The sequence below is a fragment of the Telmatherina bonti genome (genome assembly GCF_933228915.1).
Source record: "Telmatherina bonti genome assembly, chromosome: 15".
NCBI lineage: Eukaryota > Metazoa > Chordata > Actinopteri > Atheriniformes > Telmatherinidae > Telmatherina > Telmatherina bonti.
Window position 1 is genome coordinate 9,513,711 of NC_136613.1, and position 23,526 is coordinate 9,537,236.

Below are 23,526 nucleotides of genomic sequence, written 5' to 3' on the forward strand. Positions count from 1 at the left end.
GGAGTGACAGTAAATCTCCCACAGCAGCACAGCAGGTGATATTTTACAGTAACACAGACAGAATCGAACCTTTTTTTTTTCTTTTCTTTTTTTTTTTTCTCTCCACACAGACCTTGAAAATGATTTGCAGGTGTCAGGATGCATTATCATCATAAACCCAAGTTTTCTGCAACTCTTCAGTTTTTCAGGCATTTGATACAACTGATAGATGAGAAGTTTGAGTGATTTCTCAGTGTCTGTTTACTTTATGCAGCGTCCATGTTCACATTTCACTGGTACTTCCCAGGATTCACACGCTGGAATGAAGATAAAATTGGTTTTAGATGAAATTTACAATACTCTAAAAGATCATAAATGCCTCCTGCTTGGAAAATAAACTCTGTTTTCCAAACAAAATACCACAGGACACTGGTATGAGGACTGGGAGGTGAAGTAAACTTACTGGTAATCTGTCTGCTGTGTTTTTTCCAATCTAATATGACCAGGAAATAAACAAATGGAAATGATTCCTGTCATTGCTCTCATATCTTTTCAAAATCATTTGTTAGCATCTCTCAGATTTTATCTTCAATAACCAGATTAAGTCATATCCGCCTGTCAAAACCAAAGTAAAAGCAAGATACTCCCTGGCCAGCAAATTGTAATTTCACTTTTTATTATTTTATGCTCTTAGAAAATCGACAGTACCCTGAAAACATTCTGAGATTTTCTCCATCCAGGTTTAAAGTCTGTGCTTTGGATTGGATTGGGTTAATGGAGGTGAAATTAAAATGTGCAACCACAACAACATTTCATCAGGAAACATGAATCTACAGGGAAGCTGCTCCAACACATCTTAACTTTAATCTTCATCTCTGGTTCTGGTTCATAGGGGGACATTTCTAGCATAGAATCCAACCGAACCGCTAACCAGGGGTTCTCAGTTCGGTCCTACAAGGGCCGCAATCCAGCAAGTTTTCCATGTATTCCTGCTTAAACACACCAATGGATCTAAGTTGCTATCAGGTTCTGGGCTCATTCATTTGAGGCAGCTCTGTTGGAGCAAGGAAACATGGAAACCTGCTGTAGAGTCATGTTTTGATAGATTTGGTAGCTTTGTCTGAACTTCCAGCCATGGCGATTTGGGTACCATCATACCCAGTTGTTTTCTGACCAGTTTATTAGTGGAGTTCATTAAAAGGATATTTTCATGGCATACTTTGGACCCCGTAGTTCCAGCATTGCATGGTTTAACCAGCACACTGAGCATGTCCATCCCTTTATGAGCACAGTGTCGCATCTTCTGATGGAAACTTCCAGCAGGATGATGCACCATGTCACAAAACCATTCACTGTACTCCAGTGGCCTTCACAGTCTCCAGTCCACTTTAAGATGAGGTCTAACAGGAGTTTCTCATCATGGATGTACAGCCAACAAATCAGCATCAGCTGCAAGATGCTTCATGTCAACATGGTGCAAAATCCCAGGAACGTTTCCAACACCTTGTAGAATCTACGGCACCAAGAACTAGAGCAGCTCTGAAGGGAACGACGAGTCCAGTCTTCACTAACAAGGTTCACGTTGAACCAGCGTTCTTCACGCTTGTGAATTAAAAAGTGCTGATGACACAAACAATGAGAAAGACTCTCACTCCTCTGTGTGTTTTAAACAGGGCTGGAAAAAGTACCGAAATCTGTAGAAGTACCTTTTACTTTGCTTAAATTCTACTCAAGGAAAATCCAAAGTACTCCTCTAAAGATCTACTCAAGTCAAAGTGAAAAAGCAATACATTTAAAAACTTTTCAATAACCTGATATAAATAAAGGACGAGTCAAAAATCCAATGCAACAGTTTAAGAAAGTTAATCAGGCTGCATGGTGGCATAGCGGTTAGCACTGTGGTCGCTGGTTCGATCCTTGGCTGGGGCGAGGTTTGGACAGTGGCCTTTCTGTGTGGATTTTGCATGTTCTCCCCGTGTACTTCGGCTTACTTCCACCGTCCAAAGACATTAATGTTAGGTTGATTGGTTACTCTACATTACCTATAGGAGTGAGTGGTTGTCTCTGTGTGGCCCTGCGATGGACTGGCGAGCTGTCCAGGGACTACCCTGCCTTTCCCCGCGACCCTTCATTGGATTAAGCGGTTAGGATGATGAATGAATGAAAAGAGTTAATCAGAGAGAATTCAGCCTACCCGAGCACGTCCGCGCATTTCCCTTTCACCTGGCATCGACCGTGACTGAAGTCGATTCGCAGCAGAGATGGACAGTCTGTGAGGATGTTCAGGCTGATGTTTTTTCCCTTCTATTTAGGTTTTTTTACTCCGTAACGGCAGCAGTTTCCAGTGTAGTGACGTAAAATACTGGGGTCAAAAAGAACTTGAGTAAAAGTAAAATGATCCATTTCAAAAACTACTTAAAAAAAAAAAAAAAAGACAAAACCACTTGCTTACTGGAATGTGAGTTCATGTAATGTGTTACTTTCCACCTGGGATTTTCTCTGGCGAGTGATTTTTGTACCTTCTCACTGGTCTGGGTGTCTGTCGCTCATTGGGAGAATTTTTTTCTCCAACAACATCCACACAACCCGAGAAAACGTCTACAGTGCAACAAGTCTTCCTGACTTCATGTGTATCATAAAGATTTGTTAGTCATCTGGACTTCAACTGGAGAATACAGACTTGTCTTCTTTTGTTTACTCTGCATGTCTGACTGTTACATTTCTTTACATTGTTGTTTATTTTAAAAGGTTTTTAGTTGTATTTATTAGTTGTCTCTTTGTTTTTTTAAATACTAGCATAAATTCTCCAGTTTAGCTGCTAGCTGGTACTGGACAAACCCCTGCACCCTCTTGTAAATTCTGCACATAAACACAAGCGTTCACTCTTCCTCCCTGAAGTCTTTAATATCAGTTGTTTTGCTATAATTCATCCTTTCGCTCCAGTTTCCTACAGGCATGTTATTCACATACAAATCACAACCTCCACAATGACAAGACACAAAGCATCTGCTCACATATCAGAGGTGATTCCACAGAGGTCAGAGATGAATCATTTCATCCATTGGCTGGATGAGGGCTCAGAATGAGGGGCTGATTTATCTTTTTACATGTTTGCAAATGGAAAATAACGTGAATATGAGGAAAAAAACTGAAAGATTCATCCTGTTTCTGGTTGATTTAAAATTGTGGTTGAACTTTCTCTTGGCAAATGTTCGTTGTAATTATTTTATAGGCCGGTGAAATTACCCCTGAAATAGACCTAAGCGACATTAAAGTGCGCTGAAAAGCCCTCCGGGGGAGATATTTTCATGCCGTGGTCGGACGCCGCCGTCTCATCTTCGCTGTTTGGTGTCCTGCAAAGTAGGACGGCCATGAAAGCTGCGTGAACTTTGACGGGGATGACTGGGGACGGTGAAATGTGAGCGCATGAGGGAGTGGATGAGCCAAACGGGAACGGAGGGGAAGTGTGCTGCAGATGAAAACACTTCAAAGTTTGAGCTGCTGGTTTAGATGCCAGCCTGAACTCTGAGGCAAAGTTGAAGGATGAATTATTCGCTTTGGTTCTCTGGTGTCTTTTCTTCATGCTCTCTGTTTTGTTTTCTTATTCCTGCAGATCACACCTCAGTGGGAGGACTCGGGGACAGTTTTTATGAGTACCTGCTGAAGGCGTGGCTCATGTCTGACAAGACCGACACAGAAGCTCGCAAGACCTACGACGACGCCATCGAGGTAAATCGCCGTTCAGTTCGCGCAGCAACAGTTGCGAAATGCGGATCAGCTTCATCTGCACACACTCGATTGTTACAGTTGTGCTCATATTTATTCATCCCCTTTCATTAAAGAAGGAAAAAAACAGCTGCCTATAAAATAAGCTGAAATTGACTAAAGTAATAAATAAAAATTTTATGAAAATCATTACATTATTTTCTAATTCTGGTTCAATATAAATATTTTTTTAAAAAGCAAACAAATAAGATAATTTAATACATATTAAATCACTCATAAAGTAATATTTAGTAGAACAATCCTTTAATGTTTCCGCTCCAGTCAGGTGTTTTCTGTTTCTCTCAGTCAGACTTCTGCACCTGTTGACAGGTATTTTGTCCCACTGTTCAACAGAAAAGTGCTCTAATTTGTCCAGGACACATTTATTTGTTTGTTTTTTTTCCCTTTCTTCAACTCAATTAAATGAAAAAACATTGTCTTATATTACTAAATTATATTTTTGCAAATTTTTAGTTATTGTTCCTTTTTTAAGTCTCCAGTTATCTGAGTGACTGTTGTAAATTCAGCCTTTTCTTTAATGAAAGGGGATGAATACATACGAGCGCAACTGTAAATCTGCTGGTTTTTCAGCTGTATGTTCTTCTTATCGCCCGCTAGACACGCAGGACGTAGAGACAAACCGCTGCTGTAACTGCAAATGTTTTATTAACCACTGTGAGGTGTCTGCTGCCAGGCTTTAGGAACAAAGGAAGAGATGCTGCTACTTATTTTATAAATAAAGCGTTGGTTTGGCAGACGGCGAATTTTATTGTCCTGTAGATGACGGAGAATGTTGAATATTAAGAGAATCAGACTGAGCTGAGCAGATGCCTCAGAGCAAAGAGGGGGGAGATCTAACTGTATTTTTTAAATGTTTGGCCCCTCCTCACCCTCACAGAGCTGCACTCGGTGTCAGTAACTTCCTCACAGGATGTTACACCCCTCATATGATGCCGTTCTTGCAGCTACTTCCCACATTTCTACTGAAAGCATGCGTCTTTTTTTTTTTTTGTACGTGCTTCGCTTCCACCAGCGTGTGCTGTCTCTCTCTTTAGGCTATAGAACAGCACCTCGTACGCAAATCCAACAGCGGCCTGACGTTCATCGGTGAGTGGAAGAACGGCCACCTGGAGAGGAAGATGGGCCACTTGGCCTGCTTCGCCGGCGGCATGTTTGCACTGGGCGCTGACGGCTCGCCGGACGACAAGGCCGGACACTACTTGCAGCTCGGAGCCGAGATCGCACACACCTGCCACGAGTCCTACGACAGGACCGGTGAGGAGGAGCTGCAAACACAAACACTGAGATGCACCATCATCTGGGAGTAAAAACGGCTCATTATGGCCAAACGGCTGCATGAAACATTTATTAGCAGCAGAAGACTACGCCGACCAACTTCGCAGCAACAAAACCAACAGATTATTTTAAAAGAAACACATTTATGTCTTAAAAGATGCTTTTTCTGCAACTTTTCTACTAATATTTCCAGCAGCAGCAACAGCACAGTGTTAGCCGCGCTGTGAATTAATTTAATACCCAGTATGTCCTTTCCCATTGCACTGATTTCTCCCAACCTCTTTTTTTTTTTTTTTTTTTTTTCTCCTTTCAAAGCCATTCCAGCTCACATCTAAACCCAATTAGATGTGTTCATTCAGTGCTGCTGACAGCTCAGCTGAGACTTGCAAAGGCGTCTTAACTTCCTGTCAGTGATCATTACCCACTGTGAGTGATGTTTTATCCGTGCTGACATGGACGCCGCTTGTTGGCAGCTTTATTACTGGCTGACCAACATGCAGTAACGGTGACGAAGTCCACGAAGCCTCCGGTGCTGATCTGAGATGATCGGTGTTAAGTCAGACGTTTTCAAATAAATATTATGAAAGAGCTTTATGAACTGTTGTCCACGGCTGAAAGGATGTTTCAACAAATCCAGCAAATCTGCTGACTAATATGTTACTCCACACATCAGGCTGGCTATCACATGTGCATTTTTAATTTAACCCTTTCATGCATAGTGACCCTGTAGTGGACACCTATTTACAAGCTTTTTTCTTGTATATTAGATAGATAGAGAGATAGATAGATATAGATATATAGACATATAGATAGATATAGAGATAGATATATAGATAGAGATAGATATAGATATATAAACATACAGATAGATATAGATAGAGATAGATGGATATAGATAGAGATAGATAGACATAGATAGATAGATAAAGATAGATATAGATAGATAAAGATAGATGTAGATAGATATAGATATAGATAGAGATAGATAGATATAGAGATAGAGATAGATGGATATAGATAGATAAAGATAGATGTAGATAGATATAGATATAGATAGATAGAGATAGATTGTAACATTTTCATGTACAATGAAATTTAAAAGTGCTGATCGGTACAAAGTCATACGATTATAAGAGAAGTAATAAAACAAGTATAAAGAATAAAAATTAAAACGTTACTAATGAAGTAATAATAAAAAACTGAAATAAAATAAATAAAACATTTAGTAGATCCTTATGAGGTATTACTGTAAATAAACCACTTCAGTGGATGTTAGTGAGTCATCCAATACGTTTCCACTCACTGGAAAATAAATACGCATATGGTAAAACTGAACATAATGTGATTATGCAAGTTTTTCTTTGTAATAAATGGGAAGAGAAAATGATGCAGCTATATTTTATCGAAGATTTACATCATATAATTATGATTAAATATTATTTGAAACATGTTTTATAGAATACATTACATTGAATAAATTCTAAATATGACTAATAAACAAAAAAGGTAAAATACTGTATTTTTAAAAAAAAAAAAAAAAAATGTGTTCTTTATTAATCCACGCATGAAGGGGTTAAATGTGACATCAGATCTGATGCACACGGAGCTGAACTCACACACAGAGGTACAGTTCTCACATTAACCCTTTCACTGCCTGCTCTGCTGTTTGGAAAAGGACGTATTTTATAGTGACTACAGTAAATCTGGAATCTGCCGTGGTGTGTGTGTGTGTGTGTGTGTGTGTGTGTGTGTGTGTGTGTGTATATAAAACGTCTAAAATTTACTATTTGAAGTTATGACGACTTTACCACTACAATGTTACTACCGCCTTTTATTTCATGTTTTTTAAAACATTGATTCTCATTATTTTTTCCAAAATGTGAATATTAAAGCATGAATTTATTTACTTGGTTATAATGTAACAAACGTCACTTTGTGATGCGGGTATAAATAACCTCTATCTGTATTGTGTTCAGATAAAGCTGACTCATCTTTCAGTGCGAGACGGGATTTGACGTGTCAGTCAACTTACATCCAGTTTACAGAATAAATGAAGAACAAAAATTTTGTCTTCGGTTTAAACAGACATGACATTGTTTGGAAACGATGATCAGAAATATGTTTTTGGAAGTGAATATGAGTCTTTCAACCTGAAGAATAAAGATCTGAGTGCGGTGCAGTCATTGCAGCGGTTTGTTAAAACTACGACTGAAGCTCTAAAACGTCATCAGTCATTTCTCATTTGTAGACTTTGCTTCCGGAAATCAGCAAATTGAGATCGGTTCAGCCAAAAATGATTTTTATTCAGGCAAAATCCTTCGTGTTTGGATGCTGTCTTGACTTTATGAAGCTGAAAACAGATTATCCTCTTACAATCCTGGTTTGTTTTGTGTTCTTATGGCTAGAATAGGTTTTTATTGATCAGACTTGTTGTGGTTTTACTGGACCCTTACTGGTGTAGCAGAACCATTTTCCATCAGCATCATGTGCTGCTGAACTACAGTACGGCTTCAGACATGAACAGCGATTGGGACTGGTCTGAAATAGGTGTTTACTAAACCAGTTCTGATCCTGGAATGGCTTCCTCTGAAGGGAGGATGAGTGAAATACATCTTTGTCTCATCCCACCCACAGGACATCTGCTTCCAACCGGTCGAAACTTCACGCTGCTCTGTAATTCTGCTCCAGAAATGTTCAAACCGTTCAGAGAAATCCTGAAAAGTCAGATGTGACGGCGAGAAGTGAGCGCGTTTTAAAACACCGCTTCGCCGTCTGATGATTCACTTTTTAGTGTTTATGTTTTAGCCGTGGTTGTTTAGTTCATTATTCCATTTGTTTTGCTTGTTCTTTGTTTGTGTCATAAGCTGTGAAGCCTTTGCGCCCAGCCAATCAGCAGCGCGTCCAGCGTCGGTAGTTTCATGTCAGACGGGTCGCTCGGTCGCTCACATTTATCCTGAAGCGCCGATACGGTCGCATGTTGGACAGAAGCCGGCTGGGCTCAGTAGGTTCAAGCAAGAGTAACGCCAGAGAAAGATGGTTGTATCCGTGTGTGTGTGTGTGTGTCTTGCTGGAAATTGCAAGGTTGCTCTGACAAAGAGGGGAGGTTGCCGTGGCAACAAATGAAGATGGAGATAGGAGGTGAGACAGGAAGGAGGGAAGAGGGAATTTTCTAGATACAGTCTGAGTAACTGTGGTTGGCCTGCTAGTTAATGAGCAATCATTCACGTGTGTGTCCACCTGTAGACGTGTGTGTGTGTGTGTGTGTGTGTGTGTGTGTGTGTGTGTGTGTGAGTGTGTGAGAGAGAGATAGACACACACACACACACACTGCTTCTCAGGATTTCTACATTTGAACTCTTAATACGAGACCTAAAACACTGCTTAGAAAAAATGCAAAGGGAGTAAAATCAGTGTGTTCAAGTGGTTATTACGTACATGCACACACACACACACACACACACACACACGCCAGCACTGACTTGTAACCACCAGCAACTAAACCATTAAAGCAAAATGTTTCTCTTCTGTTTGTGTTCAACATTTAATTATTTTCTTTTCTCTCCTTTTATCATCCACCCCGCACCCCATCCCTCCCCCCTGCTCCTACTCCCCCGTTTCTCTCCCTCTTGCCCCATCCCATCTAAATCTCTCTTTTTACTCTTGAATCTGCCCCCCTCCCTCTTCCATATCTTTTCTTTTCTTTTCCTCTTCCAGTGCTGAAGCTCGGCCCGGAGGCCTTCAAGTTTGACAGCGGCCTGGAGGCGGTGGCCGTCCGGCAGAATGAGAAGTACTACATCCTGCGGCCCGAGGTCATCGAGACCTACTGGTACATGTGGAGGTTCACCCACGACCCTAAATACAGGCAGTGGGGCTGGGAGGCGGCGCAGGTAAGGAGCCTTCAGCGGAGCGGCATCAACAACCTGTGGCTCGGAGATGCTTTAGGCTGGGGGGTTGTGAAAGCGGAGAAGCAGCAGTTTTCTGATCGCCTTGCAGCAAAACGGAGCGACTTAAAGCATCAACTGTTGGTTCTTTCTGCTGTTTGTTCAGGTTGAAGCTGACAGTCTCACATGTGACTGGCGTATTTGTTCAGGTGGACGAAACTGCAGATTTACTTCTCTTACTCTGATTCCATGCTGCGAGAAGGGTTCAGGTGTAGTTGTTCCTCTGTTTGTGTGAAAATAAAACAGAAACGATGCCCCCCCCCCCCCTCCCCCCTTCCTTCTGACAGAGCATTGAAGAGTTTGTCTTCTCCCCAGGAGACGATGTTCACTCTCCTTATTAATCTCATCCGGTCTGCTCGCCGTCGTCTCCAGCGCTTTTCAAGCTCGCAGTTTTCTCCTCTTTCCTGCCAGTCTTCCTGTCACTTGTTTTTCCTCCATTTTTAGCAGCTCGTTGCCTTTCTGAGTGGGGGGAAAGGCATCAAACACTGGTGCCAAGCAGATATATTGGCAGGTGTGTTATGAGCTGCGATTGTGTGAGCGGCACTAAAGAGAGTCGGCGCCGAAGGCCCCATCTTTGCCGAGCTTACATTATTTAGCATTGTATCTTTACACACACTGTTTCTGCTCATCTTGTACTTTGTTCTGCTCATCTAACTTTTAGTTTTCTGGCTGAGTTCAGCTTATTCATCATAAGGTTTTGGGATGATTTGAATTAAATAATTAGCATTGTTAAAGATAAGTGTGTTCTAATAAAGCTGTCGTTGAGGTTATATTTGGAGAAGAAGACAAAAAGAATCGTAATGAGCCCAGTAAAAGCTTGATTCACTGGATGCAGGTTTTCACATTGATGTCGTGGGACTGGATGGGAATCAATGCCGTAAATACGATTGGAACAATCAGATTCATGACACTGAACTCCATCCATCGATCCCAGTTCTGTACTTCATACAATATGTACAATATTTCACCTTTTTATGTACTGCTTATGGGGTTGTTCTGGTGTTTCCTAGAATTTAAAATTTTATTTTATTTTTTCATTTTTATTTAATTTAGTTTTTTTTTACTTTCTTTTATTCCATCTGAATTATTTTTTATTTATGTAATTATTTTGTTTGGGTTTTTTGTTCATATTTGTTCTATTTTATTTAGCCATTTTATTACAATTTTATTCTTTTTATTTTATTTTTTTATTTCTATTTTATTTCTTTTTGCTCTAATTTAATTATTTTAAACAAGTGAAATTAAGTAATTGAAACAAATCTTTATTTTACGTTCACTCAACTTCTATTTAATTTAATTTAATTATATGGTATTCTATTTTATTGTTTTTTAATTTATATATTAGTGTTTGTTCTTTTTTTAATTTAAATATTTTACTTTAATTTCTATTTAAATTTAATTTATTCATTTAAATAATTGAACTTGAGTAACTGAAAAAAATCTTTTTTTTTTTTTTATCCTTTTATTTTGTAGCAGCTAAAATTTTTTTTTCTCACCATCATTAATCAAAACAAATCACGCTTCAGTTCATTTTGGATTCCTTTCATCTTTTTTACCCAACTTTTTCTTTTTTTTTTTTTTTTTTCTCTTGAAACACTTCATTTTGTGCATCACTCTTGTTCAGTTTCTCACATTTTGTGAGGCTCCGTCTCAACTCTTTTCCTCCGTTCGTCTCCATTTCGACCTTTGAAGCTCAGCTCAATAAGAGTGACTCACTATTGACACATTCCCCGGCCTCTCTCACCTCTTCTTAACCCCCAAGAAACGCTTTTCACTGATAATATCTAGAACTTAGATTGCCAAAAAAGTACATCAGACTCCCCGGGTATCATGGAGTTATTGTAGACCTCATAATAAAAACCAACTGAACTCCCTCTCTTCCCTTGTAGACCCAACTGCATCCATCTGGAGCTCCAAACCCGCCTGTTTGTCTCGCTCTGTCCACAGCAGCCAATAACAATAGCAGCCTGGCTTTCGCTTGTGAGCACACGTGCACACACAAACCACGCATTTGTGTGTGTAGCGTTATGAGTGTCTGTGTGTGAAGGTGAAACCTAGCTGCTACAATGTGAAATGCATTCTCACTCCTCCTCTTCCTCGTACAGGTGGCCACTTTTAATCAGATCATTTATTTAGCACCGAGATGTGAGGTGTGTGTCTGACATGTTCAAACTTTACCTGCTTAGACACCGCTTTAATCTTCACGTGACCTGAGCTCTAATGTGCATTTTAGGTTTCCAGACACAATCGAGGCTTCTTTCAGCTTGATATAATGGCGAGTGTGCGTGCGTGTGCATGTTTCGCAAGCAGCCGCGGGGGCACTGCAGTATGGATCGAGAAGGGCAAACTCGCGTCGGGCGCAGCAGTCCATGAATAACAGGAATTATGGTCCAAACTCTTGGCGGTGGAAATCTGCTGACAGCAAAAGCGGTCACTCGAGGACAGGATGAAGGGATGAGACGCACTTATTTGTGTGTGAGGGGAGAGATGGAAAGAACAGAGCACTGCTTTGTTACATGTGTTAAAAGTGCAAAGCAACAAGGCATGAGCAGAGGTGTGTAATGCAGCACGGATTTCAATGCTGATGCAGATTTTACTGTAACAAGTTGTCATTGTAAATCAGTGGAGCTCAGAGGAAACGGTAGACTTTCAGCAGCTGCATGGCCGCTGCATTTCCAGTAGTCACAGTGGTGTTTATGAGGAAAATCCACCTGCATGTACTGAGATGTGCTGCGGCTTGTTTTACAGCAGTAAATGCAACAGAGTTAAATCTTCCAGGTGAATATTGGGGAATGACAAAGAATCACCACTAATACGACTGGTTATCAGTTCAGTTCAGTTTTTTTGGTGCATCACCGCTTTACAACAAAGTTCTCTCAGGACAGACGTATCAGTTTAAGTCGATTCATAATGAATCGCTTGGTTTAGGAAAACCTACTGATTGTATTGAATCTTGACTGGATCCAATCCTCCATCCTGAGCTGCATGAGGTGACAGTGGGAAGGAAAAAACTCCCTTTCAACAGGAAGGTAAAAGCTCCTGCGGTGGACTGGCGCACAGATCTCCTCTGACTCCTTACACCCACCGAACCCTCACTACATCCTGCTTCCTTCATGGCGCAGGTACAGGTCCCTTTCACTGAAGGCAAGGACATCATCCTCTAGATTCCTCTTAGCCTTTGTTCGCTTGCTAAACAGCTGATCTGGAAACTGTGGTTCTCAGTTTTTCTCCATATACTTCAGGTTTTTACTGTAAAGAACGGTATGAATGGATGTGATACGTGTACATATGTTTAAACCAAGCGGCAACCTCCGCCGGTTAAAAGTGAAGCCTATGCGGAAGTGCATAAAACTGCAGTTCCCCCTTCATCCACTAGAGGCTGCAAAACAGAGCAAATCCCCATAGACTCCCATGTTAAAAAGGCCAACTTAACGGCAGAAATAAACATGTTTACAGCCTGGTTCAAAAATCCATTTTCAGTTTATAGGTCAGGTTTACCTTCATGACAACTGTGGGGGGAGTGATTTTTTTTCTAACTCGCCCGTTTTAAAGTAATTTAATCTTGAAGTTTGGCATATTTAGGGGCGTGTCCTTTTGATTGACAGGTACCAATCGCTGGCATCAAGTAAAAAGAACGTAGAACAACCGCGGTTTTTAGCCGGTTAACAACGTGACTTAGCTTTAGCCTGCTTACCTCCGTTAGCTGGGTAGCTCCCGTTATCTCGGGGTTAGCTCGGTTAGCTTTTAGCTACAGAAAGCTCGGAGTTCTCTCGATGCCAATCATCCACCATGACGCTCACAGCCCCCTCTCAGCTCCACCTCTTTGCCCATATTTGTATTTTCCGGGTGAGACGTCGTGCATGACGCTGCCAACATGGCGACGGTAGGAACCGCCCACCGAGCTTCAATTCAGCTCTTCAGAAACCTACTGGTGACGTCACATCTCTTTCTATACAGTCTATGGTTTAAATACTTTTTATTGTGTCTGTAGTACCGTCTCCTCTGCAAATAAGCTCCAAACGGATAAATAAAGTGAATTTAATTTGGTTAGGGTTAGGTGTGGGTGATATGTTTAAAATTTACATCGGCTGAGATTTACAACGATAACTGATATCATTTCCGCTCCTGTCGATAATTTCAGTATTTTAAGAAAAAGAAAATACCACGGGGTCCAGGCCCAGTCAGAGCTTATTGGTTATTGGTTACGCAGTTAATTCAGTATTTAAATATTTAACATAAACTCTGATTCCCAGCATGAACAGAACAGTCACAAAGTGGACCCGTATATCAATCTGACATTAAGCAGTAAGAAATTGTGCACTATAGTGCCGTTATTGTCCATTTATCTTCATCCAGATGAACTGATTAATATATGAGACAGGACAGGAAAGACGGATCAACATGGGCAAGCAGCTTTTATCCAGGAAGAACTGCAGAAACAGGAGAAATATGTCAGAGACACATCATATGTTTCTACATGGAGGAAGAGGAGCAGAGATATGAAAAGGACGTGTTCAGTGCTTCCTGGGACGTGGATAGATGACCCCTAGCTGTAAGATTTCTTTTTTTTTTAAAAAAGGAAGGTTTTCATCTTGATCCTAAAGGTAGAGAGGATGTCTGCCTCCCAGACCCACAGAGGGATCTGGTTCCATCAGAGAGCAGCCTGATAGCCGAAGGCTCTTCCTCCCATCGTACTCTTAGAGACTCTAGATTCACAAGTAAACCTGCAGTCTGAGAGCAAAGAGCTCTTTTTGGAATATATGGAACTATGAGATCTATATCAGAACGAGTGATTCACACATAAGCACATGAATTTTACAACCTGCTTCCAATTTTTGAGTCTGTTTGCAAACTAAATGAAAATAGACTCTTGTCTGAGTGGAAGTTCCTTCAGTTATGGTCTCTTTGGATAAAAGCGTCTGCTACATGACTGTAGAATAGAATAGAATAGATAGATGGGATGTTTCGTCGTTTCATTCCAGCCTATTTTACAAGCAGCATTGGATTAAAAACCAGAATAAAATACCGAAATAGAGAAGCTGTTCCCAGACTGGCCGCCCTCCCTTCCACCCTGGTAGTTTCTCTGACACACTGGGATCACATCTCGTGGTTGGAAAAGCTTCGTCCCGATCCAGCCGCCTTTTCCTGCACGGCTCGTGTGGCTGAAGCAGAAATGAGAACAGCCTGAAGTTGTGAGGAGAGAAACTTCTCGTCTTGCTAATCAGCAGTGGTTTTCTGGTTCAGTGGGAATTGGCAGAGAAGGGTGCAAAGAAAACGTGGCGAAGACGAATGACCACTGCGAGAGAGCGAGCGAGCTAGGGGGACTGCTGGCTTGCCACCGGCAAAGAAAAACTAAGACTCTGTCAGTACACACAGGCTCCTTAAAATGAAGCCAAATGGGGGGAAAAGATGTACGGTCATTATGAGGCTGCTTTGTGTAGAGGAAGAGGGAAATAAATGCTGGGAAGGTTTTTTCTCTCATGTTTTGCTGAGCTGCTGCCTCCTGAATGTTTCCCCAGGACCTGCTCTAATCTGTCAGAGGCAAAGAAATTAATTATAGCGTGCTTTTATAAGCTTATTAAAATGTCCTCTCCTCCCCTCCTTTTCCTCTTCGCCCTGCTCCTTTGACTTTTCTTCATTTCTCTCTTCTTCTTGCTCTCTTCTCTCTGTTTTTTCTGGCTTCTTGACACCTTACATCCTACCTTCTGTTTTCCCTGCGTCGTTTCTCATCACTTTTCTGTTTACTTTCTGTGTCCCTTTCTCCCCCCTCTGTCCTCCCCCTCCTCCAGGCCATTGATAAGTACTGTCGGGTGAGTGGAGGTTTCTCTGGTGTGAAGGACGTTTACTCTTCCAATCCAACCTACGACGACGTGCAGCAGAGCTTCTTTCTGGCCGAAACGCTCAAGTAAGTGGCTTCAGAATCGCCTGGAAATAGTTACTGTGCTGCGCAGGATTTCATCTGTAAAACACAGACTTTAACACAGAACAGTCTGGTGTTGTTTTGTACCCAACAACAGTGGGTTTTGTCCTCGTAAGCATCAGGAATGCATCTGCATACCGTTAGTATGGAACTGAAATAAGAGGATAAAACTGCTGCAAAACTTCTTCCAGGTTTTTAACTGAATTCCCAGTGGTTTAATCAGTGTCCATAGGGTTTGATTACCTGTTAATACAAATATCTTGTCAGCCAATCACATGGCAGTGACTTGGGACGCTTGGGAGATTGTGTTCACGCTGCACTTCGGTCAATATTCCCTATGTCCCTATTCCCACCAAAGGTGGCGCTGTGCTAGTATTTAGTAAAAAAAAGAGGAAAAGACGAAGAAGAAAACTTTTTTGCGAGTTAAACATGGAGACTAAACTATGGCTTTTTGGGTTTTTATTGTGTCTTATGCAGATATTCTGCAGAAATACACTGCAACAATGGACGCAGTATGAACACAAGGCGAGGCAGAGGACTTGCTATGTATTTACCCACAGTGCAACGCTACGCCAAATGCAGGAAGTTACTTTTTTTGTAGTCCGCTTCCTGTATTTGGTCCATTTGAAACGTGCCGAGACGGGCGTTTGTAGGTGGACCGAGTCTCCTTCTTTGGTCCGAATCAGCATGCCTTTTGTGCGTTCACATTTCCCCGATCAAAGCGGAGTTTCCGAGCAAACGGACTCAGATTCAATCAAAAAGACTGATGTGAATGTTGCCTTTAAACATCTAAAGGAGGTCAAGATGACTTGCTGACGTTCAAACAGCATCAGAAGGAGGAAGAAAGAACATTTAGGTGGTCAGCAGGTATAAAGGTCTGAAAAAGAGAAAATATCCAGTGATCAGCAGTTGTATGGATGAAAATCCATTGATTTTGCACCGCATTGATTGCAGAACATCATATCTGAGCATACAACAGGTTCAGCCTTGAAGCAGATGGTCTACAGCAGCAGAAGAACACCTCTTTGTGCAGTCCGGTCAGCTATGAACAGGAAACTGAGACTAGAATTCACACACACTCAGCAGAACTGGCTGCAACATTCAGATGGTTGGGTCAGAATTAGATGGAACCAATGTGAAACTGTGAAGTCGTGTATTTATTTGTCCATCTTCGAAAGAAAACTTCACATCAGACAATGAAATCTCCATTTACATCCTGAAAAACATGACTTTTTAATTAAAAAAAAAAAAAAAAAACCTCTGAAATGGGATAAGAATAGAAGCCAAAATGTGATTTTTTTTTTTTTTTCTTTTTTTTTTCTTTTTTCTTCCAATGAAATCATGAAGGAATACATTAAAATTAGCCATTGGACAGGAAACATGGATCCATCCTGCCTTGTGTTAACAATCCAGGCTGCTGGCATAAAACCGCGTTTGATTTCTACTCAGAAGTCGGGTTTTCCTCGTCGGAAATTCAGCGTGAACGCACCATGAAGTCGGAAATGTCACCTGGAAAGTCGGAGCATCTCCACCCACCCCGACATCCTTCGTGAAGATGCTGCAAAGTAAATGCGTCTAAACGTACCTGTTAGTTAAAAGATAAAGTTTCCAAATTCCCGCTCGTCCAAACACTAAATGGAAGCTGTGGATGTCATCTCTCCGCTCAGGAACTGCTGCTCATGTTGCTTTTTCCAAGTTTTCCACTCGGTCATGACGTCATTCCTAGATCCGTCTTCTGACCTTCCAGTCAAAACGCAGCATGAGGGAGGTGTAAGGGTGTGTGTGGGGGGGGTCTTAGTACCGACGTGGTTTTATCAACCAGCACAGCCTACTTGAGTAATGCTACTGACCATGTCCATCCCTTTCTGAGGACAGTGTCGCATCTTCTGATGGAAACTTCCAGCAGGATGATGCACCATGTCACAAAGCTCACATCATCTCCATGACGATGAGTTCACTGTCCTCCAACGGCCTCCACCGTCACCAGATCTCCATCCAGCAGAGCAGCTTTGGGACGTGGTGCAGCAGCTGTGTGATGCTTAACGTCAGCGTGGAGGAAAATCTCTTAGGAATCTTTCCACCTTGTTGAGTCCATGAAAGCAGTTCTACAAGCACAAGGGGGTCCAACCTGTTACCAGCATGGTGGTCCTGATAAAGTGTCATTTAACATTTTGGGGGGGTTTAGAATCATTTCATTTGATTGTTTATTTGCCTGAGCATCGTGTGAAAAAACCTTGTTGACATTTAGATGCTGCCGGCCTCTCAGGAGTCTGGAAAATGGATTTTTCTTTGAAGGGTAATAACAGCTAACGCAACGCCATCTGCTGTTACTTGGAGGCTGTAAGCACAGGGGGAGCATCAAGCATGCTGTGGCGTTGCGTAATGTTTTAAAGTCTGGTTAAAGCAAAGAGCAGCTCTGTGGAGGATCATCATTGTTGTCGAACGAGGGGAGAAGAGGCTGTGAATGCAGACTCTCAATGCACTGCTAACGTAGCGCGATGACTCCCTCTGCTGGCCGTTTGGCGACATTTCCCCCCCCCACCATGCATCAGTGTTGTTGCCGTCAGCCTGAAAGGTCGAAGATGATCATAAATCAGAGTAAACCTGACGCCCAGTTCTTGCAACACCTTCCGATCCCTCCCCCACATTTCAAACTTGAACTCAAATCAGCACCAAAAAAAGCACCAAATCCCAACAAATTCTGTGTTTGGTGTACAAAGGTGAAAAGTCAGCCGCCACACTGGCTCCTAACTCCATGATATTTTAGTCCCTGTTGTGGAGCCTTTTCCGGTCTTAGTGTTTGTTCCCACTGGCTTCCGGCCAATCAATATCAAAGCAATGCAGCCCCGCTGATTGGCTGACGGGGAGAACCAATCAGGAGCTTTTATTTTGCGACCTGCAAAATTTCTCATTTGTTTTGTGATTAAGTTTATAATAGTAACCGATTTTATATCCTTTTCTGAATAGATTTAGTTCTACAGTCAAAAATTAAGTTTTATAAAAAAAATTTAATGTCTTTATGTCAGAATGAAACCATCTGGAAAAGTTAGGAGAGCTTGTAGTGGTACTGGTGTAAGACCAGTTCTGTCCCCTGGTGGGACGGTGAGTCTCCCATCGTCCATACAGACAGCAACACTGGAGAAAACATAAATATTGAGGATTTATTTATAGTTTTATTGATGTAATAGCTTCAGTTAGAACTGTGGTAAAAGATGTCTGTCTGAGTCGGATGGGAAAGCGAAGCCAGTCACATGACTGCCGTGTTTGCTGCACATCACACCGACCAGCCACAACATTAAAACCACCTGACTTATCTAGTAATCAATGAGACGTGGCGTGTTTGGAGGACTGTACATCTTCATCTATGCTGCAGTGAGATAAAGACGTAAAAGGAACGAACGTTCACCTGAAGGACACCGATGGGAAAACGGCACTAACGTGTCGAGGATGAAGGTTTTTCCCTCCTGTAACTGAACGGCTCGACTGTCGTAGCTCATTTAACATCTGTAGTTAGGCTGCTCCCTCTTATGATAAGTAATAGGATCGAAGTTTGGGTTTATGCCTCTTTTTCCCTTTGGTTTAATCAGATTTATCAAGCTGCTTCGGTGAGGCTGCATTTGTTTTCCCGAAGACTTCAGAACGAGACATTTACAGGACTGAATTAATTAAGAGATAAAGTTGTTTTGGCTCGATCCAACAGTGTGTTCCAGTTGTCTGGTAACTCCCAGGAGACGCAGCTGTTTCTGCTCATGTCTGTCCATCACACCCCGGTACATCCCACCTGTCTTCATTTTTTATTATTACTATTATCGTTATTAGTAGTAGTAGTATTAGTAGTAGTTGTTGTAATAGTAGTCATCGTAGTAGTGGTATTATTATCATTTTTAGTAGTTGTAGTAGAAGTATCTTTATTATTATTAGTAGTAGAAGTAGTAGGAATAGTATTGTCATTATTAGTAGTAGTAGTAGTAGTAGTAAAAGTCTTATTATAATTATCAGTAGTAGTATTGTCATAATTATTATTAATAGTACTAGTAGTTGTAGTATTGTCACTATTATTACGAGTAGTAGTAGTAGTAGTAGTATCTTTATTATCATTATTATTATTATCATTAGTAGTCGTAGTAGAAGTATCATTATGTAAAATAGCATTTCACATCATAACATCGTAATTATTATTGTAATAAAAGTACTATTATTAAATACTACAAAGAATGGCGGGGGAGGTGCTGGTCTATCGAGGCCTTTGGAGTTCTCCGTTCAGGAAAAAATACTCTCTGATGAAAACGATCCTGGAAGTAACTGGAAGACGTGATCAGCAGACAGCTTTGTTTTTACTGAACTTAAAACGTCCAAAGCGCCGTAAACACAAGCAGTGAAGACGTGGAGGCACAAGTTAGAAACAAAACAACTTTACAGAAACAAAAAGGGAATAAAAAACTCAGCAAACTGTCTGACGCAGCGGTCAGGAGCGAGAACTGAGCATGCTCAGTGTCCTCCAAGCTGCTGTGGGGTTTTGGAATAGATGAAAGCAGCCGATTTGCAGACCTCAGAGCAGATGTGGACCTCCTGCATGTTAACAGTTTCCCTGCTGCAACACACCTGACACACATCAGACTGAACCAGCAGACTGGTGCAGAGCTCTCCACCAGTCTGCTGATGGACCATCGACTTGAGGCTGTTTGCAGCCAGTCTGGGTCGTGTCTCCAGGACGCAGAAGCTTCTTGTCACCAGGGTGAAAAGCAGTGAACATGGATGCATTTTACCGTCTACCGGTCTGGTTAGGTAGAATTACGGATGACAAACATGTGGTAACAGATTGTTTAGTTTTATTCTGCAGCATCGGATCGTCTCATCAGACTGAAACAAGTTTTCACATTTCTTTCTTTCAGCTGCAGTTTGGTTCTCTGTCATTCACTTCTGTCTTCTTCCTCACCCTCCCTTATCCAATCCTCATCCTCTACCTCTGCCCCGCCCCCTTCCCTTCGCCCCGCCCCCACCCCTCCCTCAGGTATCTGTACCTGCTGTTCTCCAGCGATGACCTGATGCCGTTGGAGAGCTGGGTTTTCAACACGGAGGCTCACCCTCTTCCTGTCCTCCACCTGGGAAACATCACCCTCCCCGGCAGCGAGCCTGCTCATCGGTAGACAGGCCTTCCTCCTCCTCCTCCTCCTCCACCGCCGCAGCACCAGGGGCCGCCACCTTTATGCTCGCCCTGAAAAGAACAAAAGAAAAAAAAACCACACCCACCCACACCAAACAAACTCCTCATTCTGATGGTCTGAAAACGGATTTGCAGACATGAGCCAGGAGAGACGGAGAGCTGCAGAGGACCGACTCTCCGTTTCTTCTTCTACGTCGTTCGCTTTGACATCTCTGTGGATGTGTGTCTTCACCGCTTACGTTGGCAGGACGGCGGTTCTGCTGCTCAGCCTCCATTTGGCTCCAACTGACTCTTAACCAGAGGCTTGATTTAGGGTTTTTTGAGGATTTTCTTTTGTTTTTTTGGGATGTTTTTGACCAAACTTTGCTCCCAATCAGACTTGAGTTGCAGCACCATGGTGCATCCAGACGGTCAGACGCTGCGCTGACGGACTGTTTTGGTTTGTTTTTGTCCCTCCAGGTTGCCAGACACACAGACTTCACAAAGTCTGCTGATCAATCGTGTCCTTTTTCTGTTTTGGAAATGAATGGAGACAGGGTTGAATCGAAGCCCTCCACTCCTCCATAACCCAGTCCCAGTCCACTTCCAGTCTCACCCTCACCAGATGAACTCTGACCTGGAGCTGTTGGAACATCATGGGAGAGCCGGCGGTGACAGCACCTCCTTTTAATCCTCCTTTTTCACACAAGTGGACCACTGTCCACTGTGCAGCAGTAACCACAGCAGCGGGTCTCCCCACCTCCTCCCAGTTCCTCCTCCAGTTTAAGACCACTCCCACCACTCTACTGCTACTCGGCTGGATGCTGCTGCTTTTCCATCTCCACACTTCCCCCATCACGTCGTCGGCATTGTTTTATTTAAGGTTGGCATGGCGAGACGAGGCTCGTTCTCAGCCCTGCTTCTGTAAACGTCGGTGTTTGTGAGGTTGAGTCGAACCTCTGCTGTAAATCATTTTGTTTGTGCACTTTGTACGGGAAGACGAGAAGAAACGGACACTAGAGGTGTAGCTCTGAAAGAGCCGAATAAATGAAGAAACTCTGCCTCCTCGCTGATCTTTCATGTCGCATTTTCTCCCTTTATCCATCAAACATCATCTGTTCTTCCATTAACTCGGCACAGTGTTGAAATTCTCTTTTTTCAATCATCAACCTAAAAAATATACTATTTTAGGCTTAAACTCTCCAAATTGTGGAAAAACCAGCAGGATTTTTGGTGTTTTGGTTACTTAGACTGGTTTTTCATTGGATTAATCTTAACATTTTATAATGCACCCCTTAGAAACGCTTGTGTTGGGACTGTTTCAGCTTCGTTTAGTTGAAAACCTGCATTTAGCTGCAAATTCCCGCCTCATGTAACCATAAAGCACCAATCACAGCAGCGTTTTCTCATCCATTCTGATTTCTAAATGTTGCCGTAAATCAGGCTCAGAAGAGACTAAAAAAAAATGCAGAAAATTCTCCAGTCAAGAAATTAAAGTGGACCCGGGGTCCGTCCCAGCACGCAGCAGTAAGTCTGCTCCGTTTAGCGCTGCTGTTTAGCCTCCTGTCATCCCGAACAATCATCGTTTTCCAGCTCGCACGGCGCAGTTCTACTGGGAACCAGCTCCACCTCCAGATCTGTGCGGTTAGATAACCAGTTCATCCTGACGGGTTAAACGTTCAGTATGACCCAAACTTGAACCTCTGATTCTTGGAAACGGAGCAGCAGGCAGAACGAAACCCGCATCAGATGGAGCAACAAGGAGCAACAGCTGGAGAAGTGATGGGAAAGTGGGGATGAAGTGAAGAGAAAAAGCGTGTCGGAGAGGAAGCGACCGCAGAGGGAAGGATCTGAACGCCAGTCATCTAATAATGAAGGGAATCAGAAGTTTGCTGCCTTCGCTTCTACTCGTATGAAAAACGATAAAACACACTTCGATACAAGTATAGAATAAGTCTGATTATGCTTTAAACATCTGTCCCTGATTACATGGAGCCACAGTCTTTATTTTTTATTTCGTTTTTTTCTTTTTAATGGAAAACTGCAAACAAAGCAGAAGGTTTTTCAGATTTTCACGAAACAAACGCGCCTCCGGCTAAACACTAAAACCTCCATGTGTGTAAGTCACTACAGAGTTAAAGGATTATTGTTTACAGCATCACAAAATGTGCTCTTAGTTTATAAAAACACAAACATTACGTGTAGCTGACTTCCTTCCAGAGTCCCTGCATGGTGTGGTGTTCGTCGCCTCCATTGTGCCTGTTTCTTTTTGTCCTCGTGCAGCCGTTCCTGGCTTGATGATATTCACTTTTTCGCCTGCAGCCTGGTGCGAAGTCCGCGTTTGTCCACCGTACGGCTGCTCACAAGCAGGAAAAAAACATGCTGACTTGTTTTATTTCCTCCCGCCTGCTTTTCACCTACATGTACCAATAATCTGATAGAATCTGATTCATTCTGATCCTTTTTTTTTTTTTTTGATAAATCCAAACTTTGTCATGCAGCAGCTTCCACAGCTGCTACATTAGGGAATAATTCAGGTGAAACTTTAGCTTATTACAGTAAAATGAAGTTTTATTTCCTTTCCTTCCACCTCCGCTGATTTCTTCTCTTTGAGCTCATAACTGCACTTCATACAGTTTTCAAGAGTTCAGCCTCATGTTCAATGATCCTTTCCCAGTTTTCAACTTTAAATATGTTATTTATCTTCAATTGAAATAGAAAAAAAGCTACAATCTTTTCCATAAAAACCATCCTGACCAGTACAGACAGCAGCTGGATGCACCAGTGCAGCTCCAGCCTGAATGGAAAGGTTTCAAATCACTTCATCGTTTTATTTCCTCTATTTATGTCTTCATCAGCAACCATCAGCAGCTAACAGCCCGTTGTTGCAGTACAGACCCGCCTCGCCCACCACCACCCCGTCTCTGACATCATCACCATCTATATATAATGAGGAGGAAACTTGGGCGCCCACGACGTTGCTGGGAGCCGTGTCGATTTTGAAAACTTGAGTGTTCTGTATTTGTATTTTTACTGGACTCAAAAGTAAAATTAAAGTATCTGTAAATATGTTTAAAACCGAGACACAAATTCAATAAAGATGTTATGAAAAGTGAACGGAAACATACTTTTCGGGGGTTTTTTTTGCAGCCAGCTTCGACAACATGCAGTTTTTATTTCGTAGTTTCTCTCCATGACAGTCTGTTCTCCAACTGATGCACCTCAACACTGTTATATTTTCTCCTTTATTGCATCACAAACTGATGAATAAACACCTGAAATCTGATTATTTCCAGCTGTCCTTGATGGTCGGAACATGCCTCTCTTGTCAGCGTGTTGGAAAGCAAGCATGAGTGTTTACTGAAGGCACCGCTGTGCATAAGTAGAGCCTCACGGAGCTGAGAAATCAGAACATTGATTGCCTGATTAGCCGTCAGCCGCCTCTCATTTCAATCTAACAAGATAAATTTGCTGAGTGAAGC

General features: G+C 42.1%; 1 protein-coding gene across 2 annotated transcripts in view; it reads left to right on the forward strand.

Annotated features, from left to right (window-relative positions):
- man1a2 (mannosidase, alpha, class 1A, member 2) overlaps nucleotides 1-23,151 on the forward strand; it is a 155,418-nt gene extending 132,267 nt beyond the window's left edge. The window contains exons 10-14 of one of the 2 annotated variants that reach the window (XM_079254609.1): nucleotides 3,593-3,708; nucleotides 4,800-5,019; nucleotides 8,755-8,927; nucleotides 14,771-14,886; nucleotides 22,903-23,151. In XM_079254609.1, the coding sequence (XP_079110735.1) occupies nucleotides 3,593-3,708; nucleotides 4,800-5,019; nucleotides 8,755-8,927; nucleotides 14,771-14,886; nucleotides 22,903-22,972 (695 nt within the window). In that variant the 3' untranslated portion in view covers nucleotides 22,973-23,151. Of the gene's footprint in view, nucleotides 1-3,592; nucleotides 3,709-4,799; nucleotides 5,020-8,754; nucleotides 8,928-14,770; nucleotides 14,887-19,912; nucleotides 21,190-22,902 lie in introns of those variants that run through there. The other variant, XM_079254608.1, reaches the window with a different exon arrangement.
- Nucleotides 23,152-23,526: the final 375 nt, after the last annotated feature.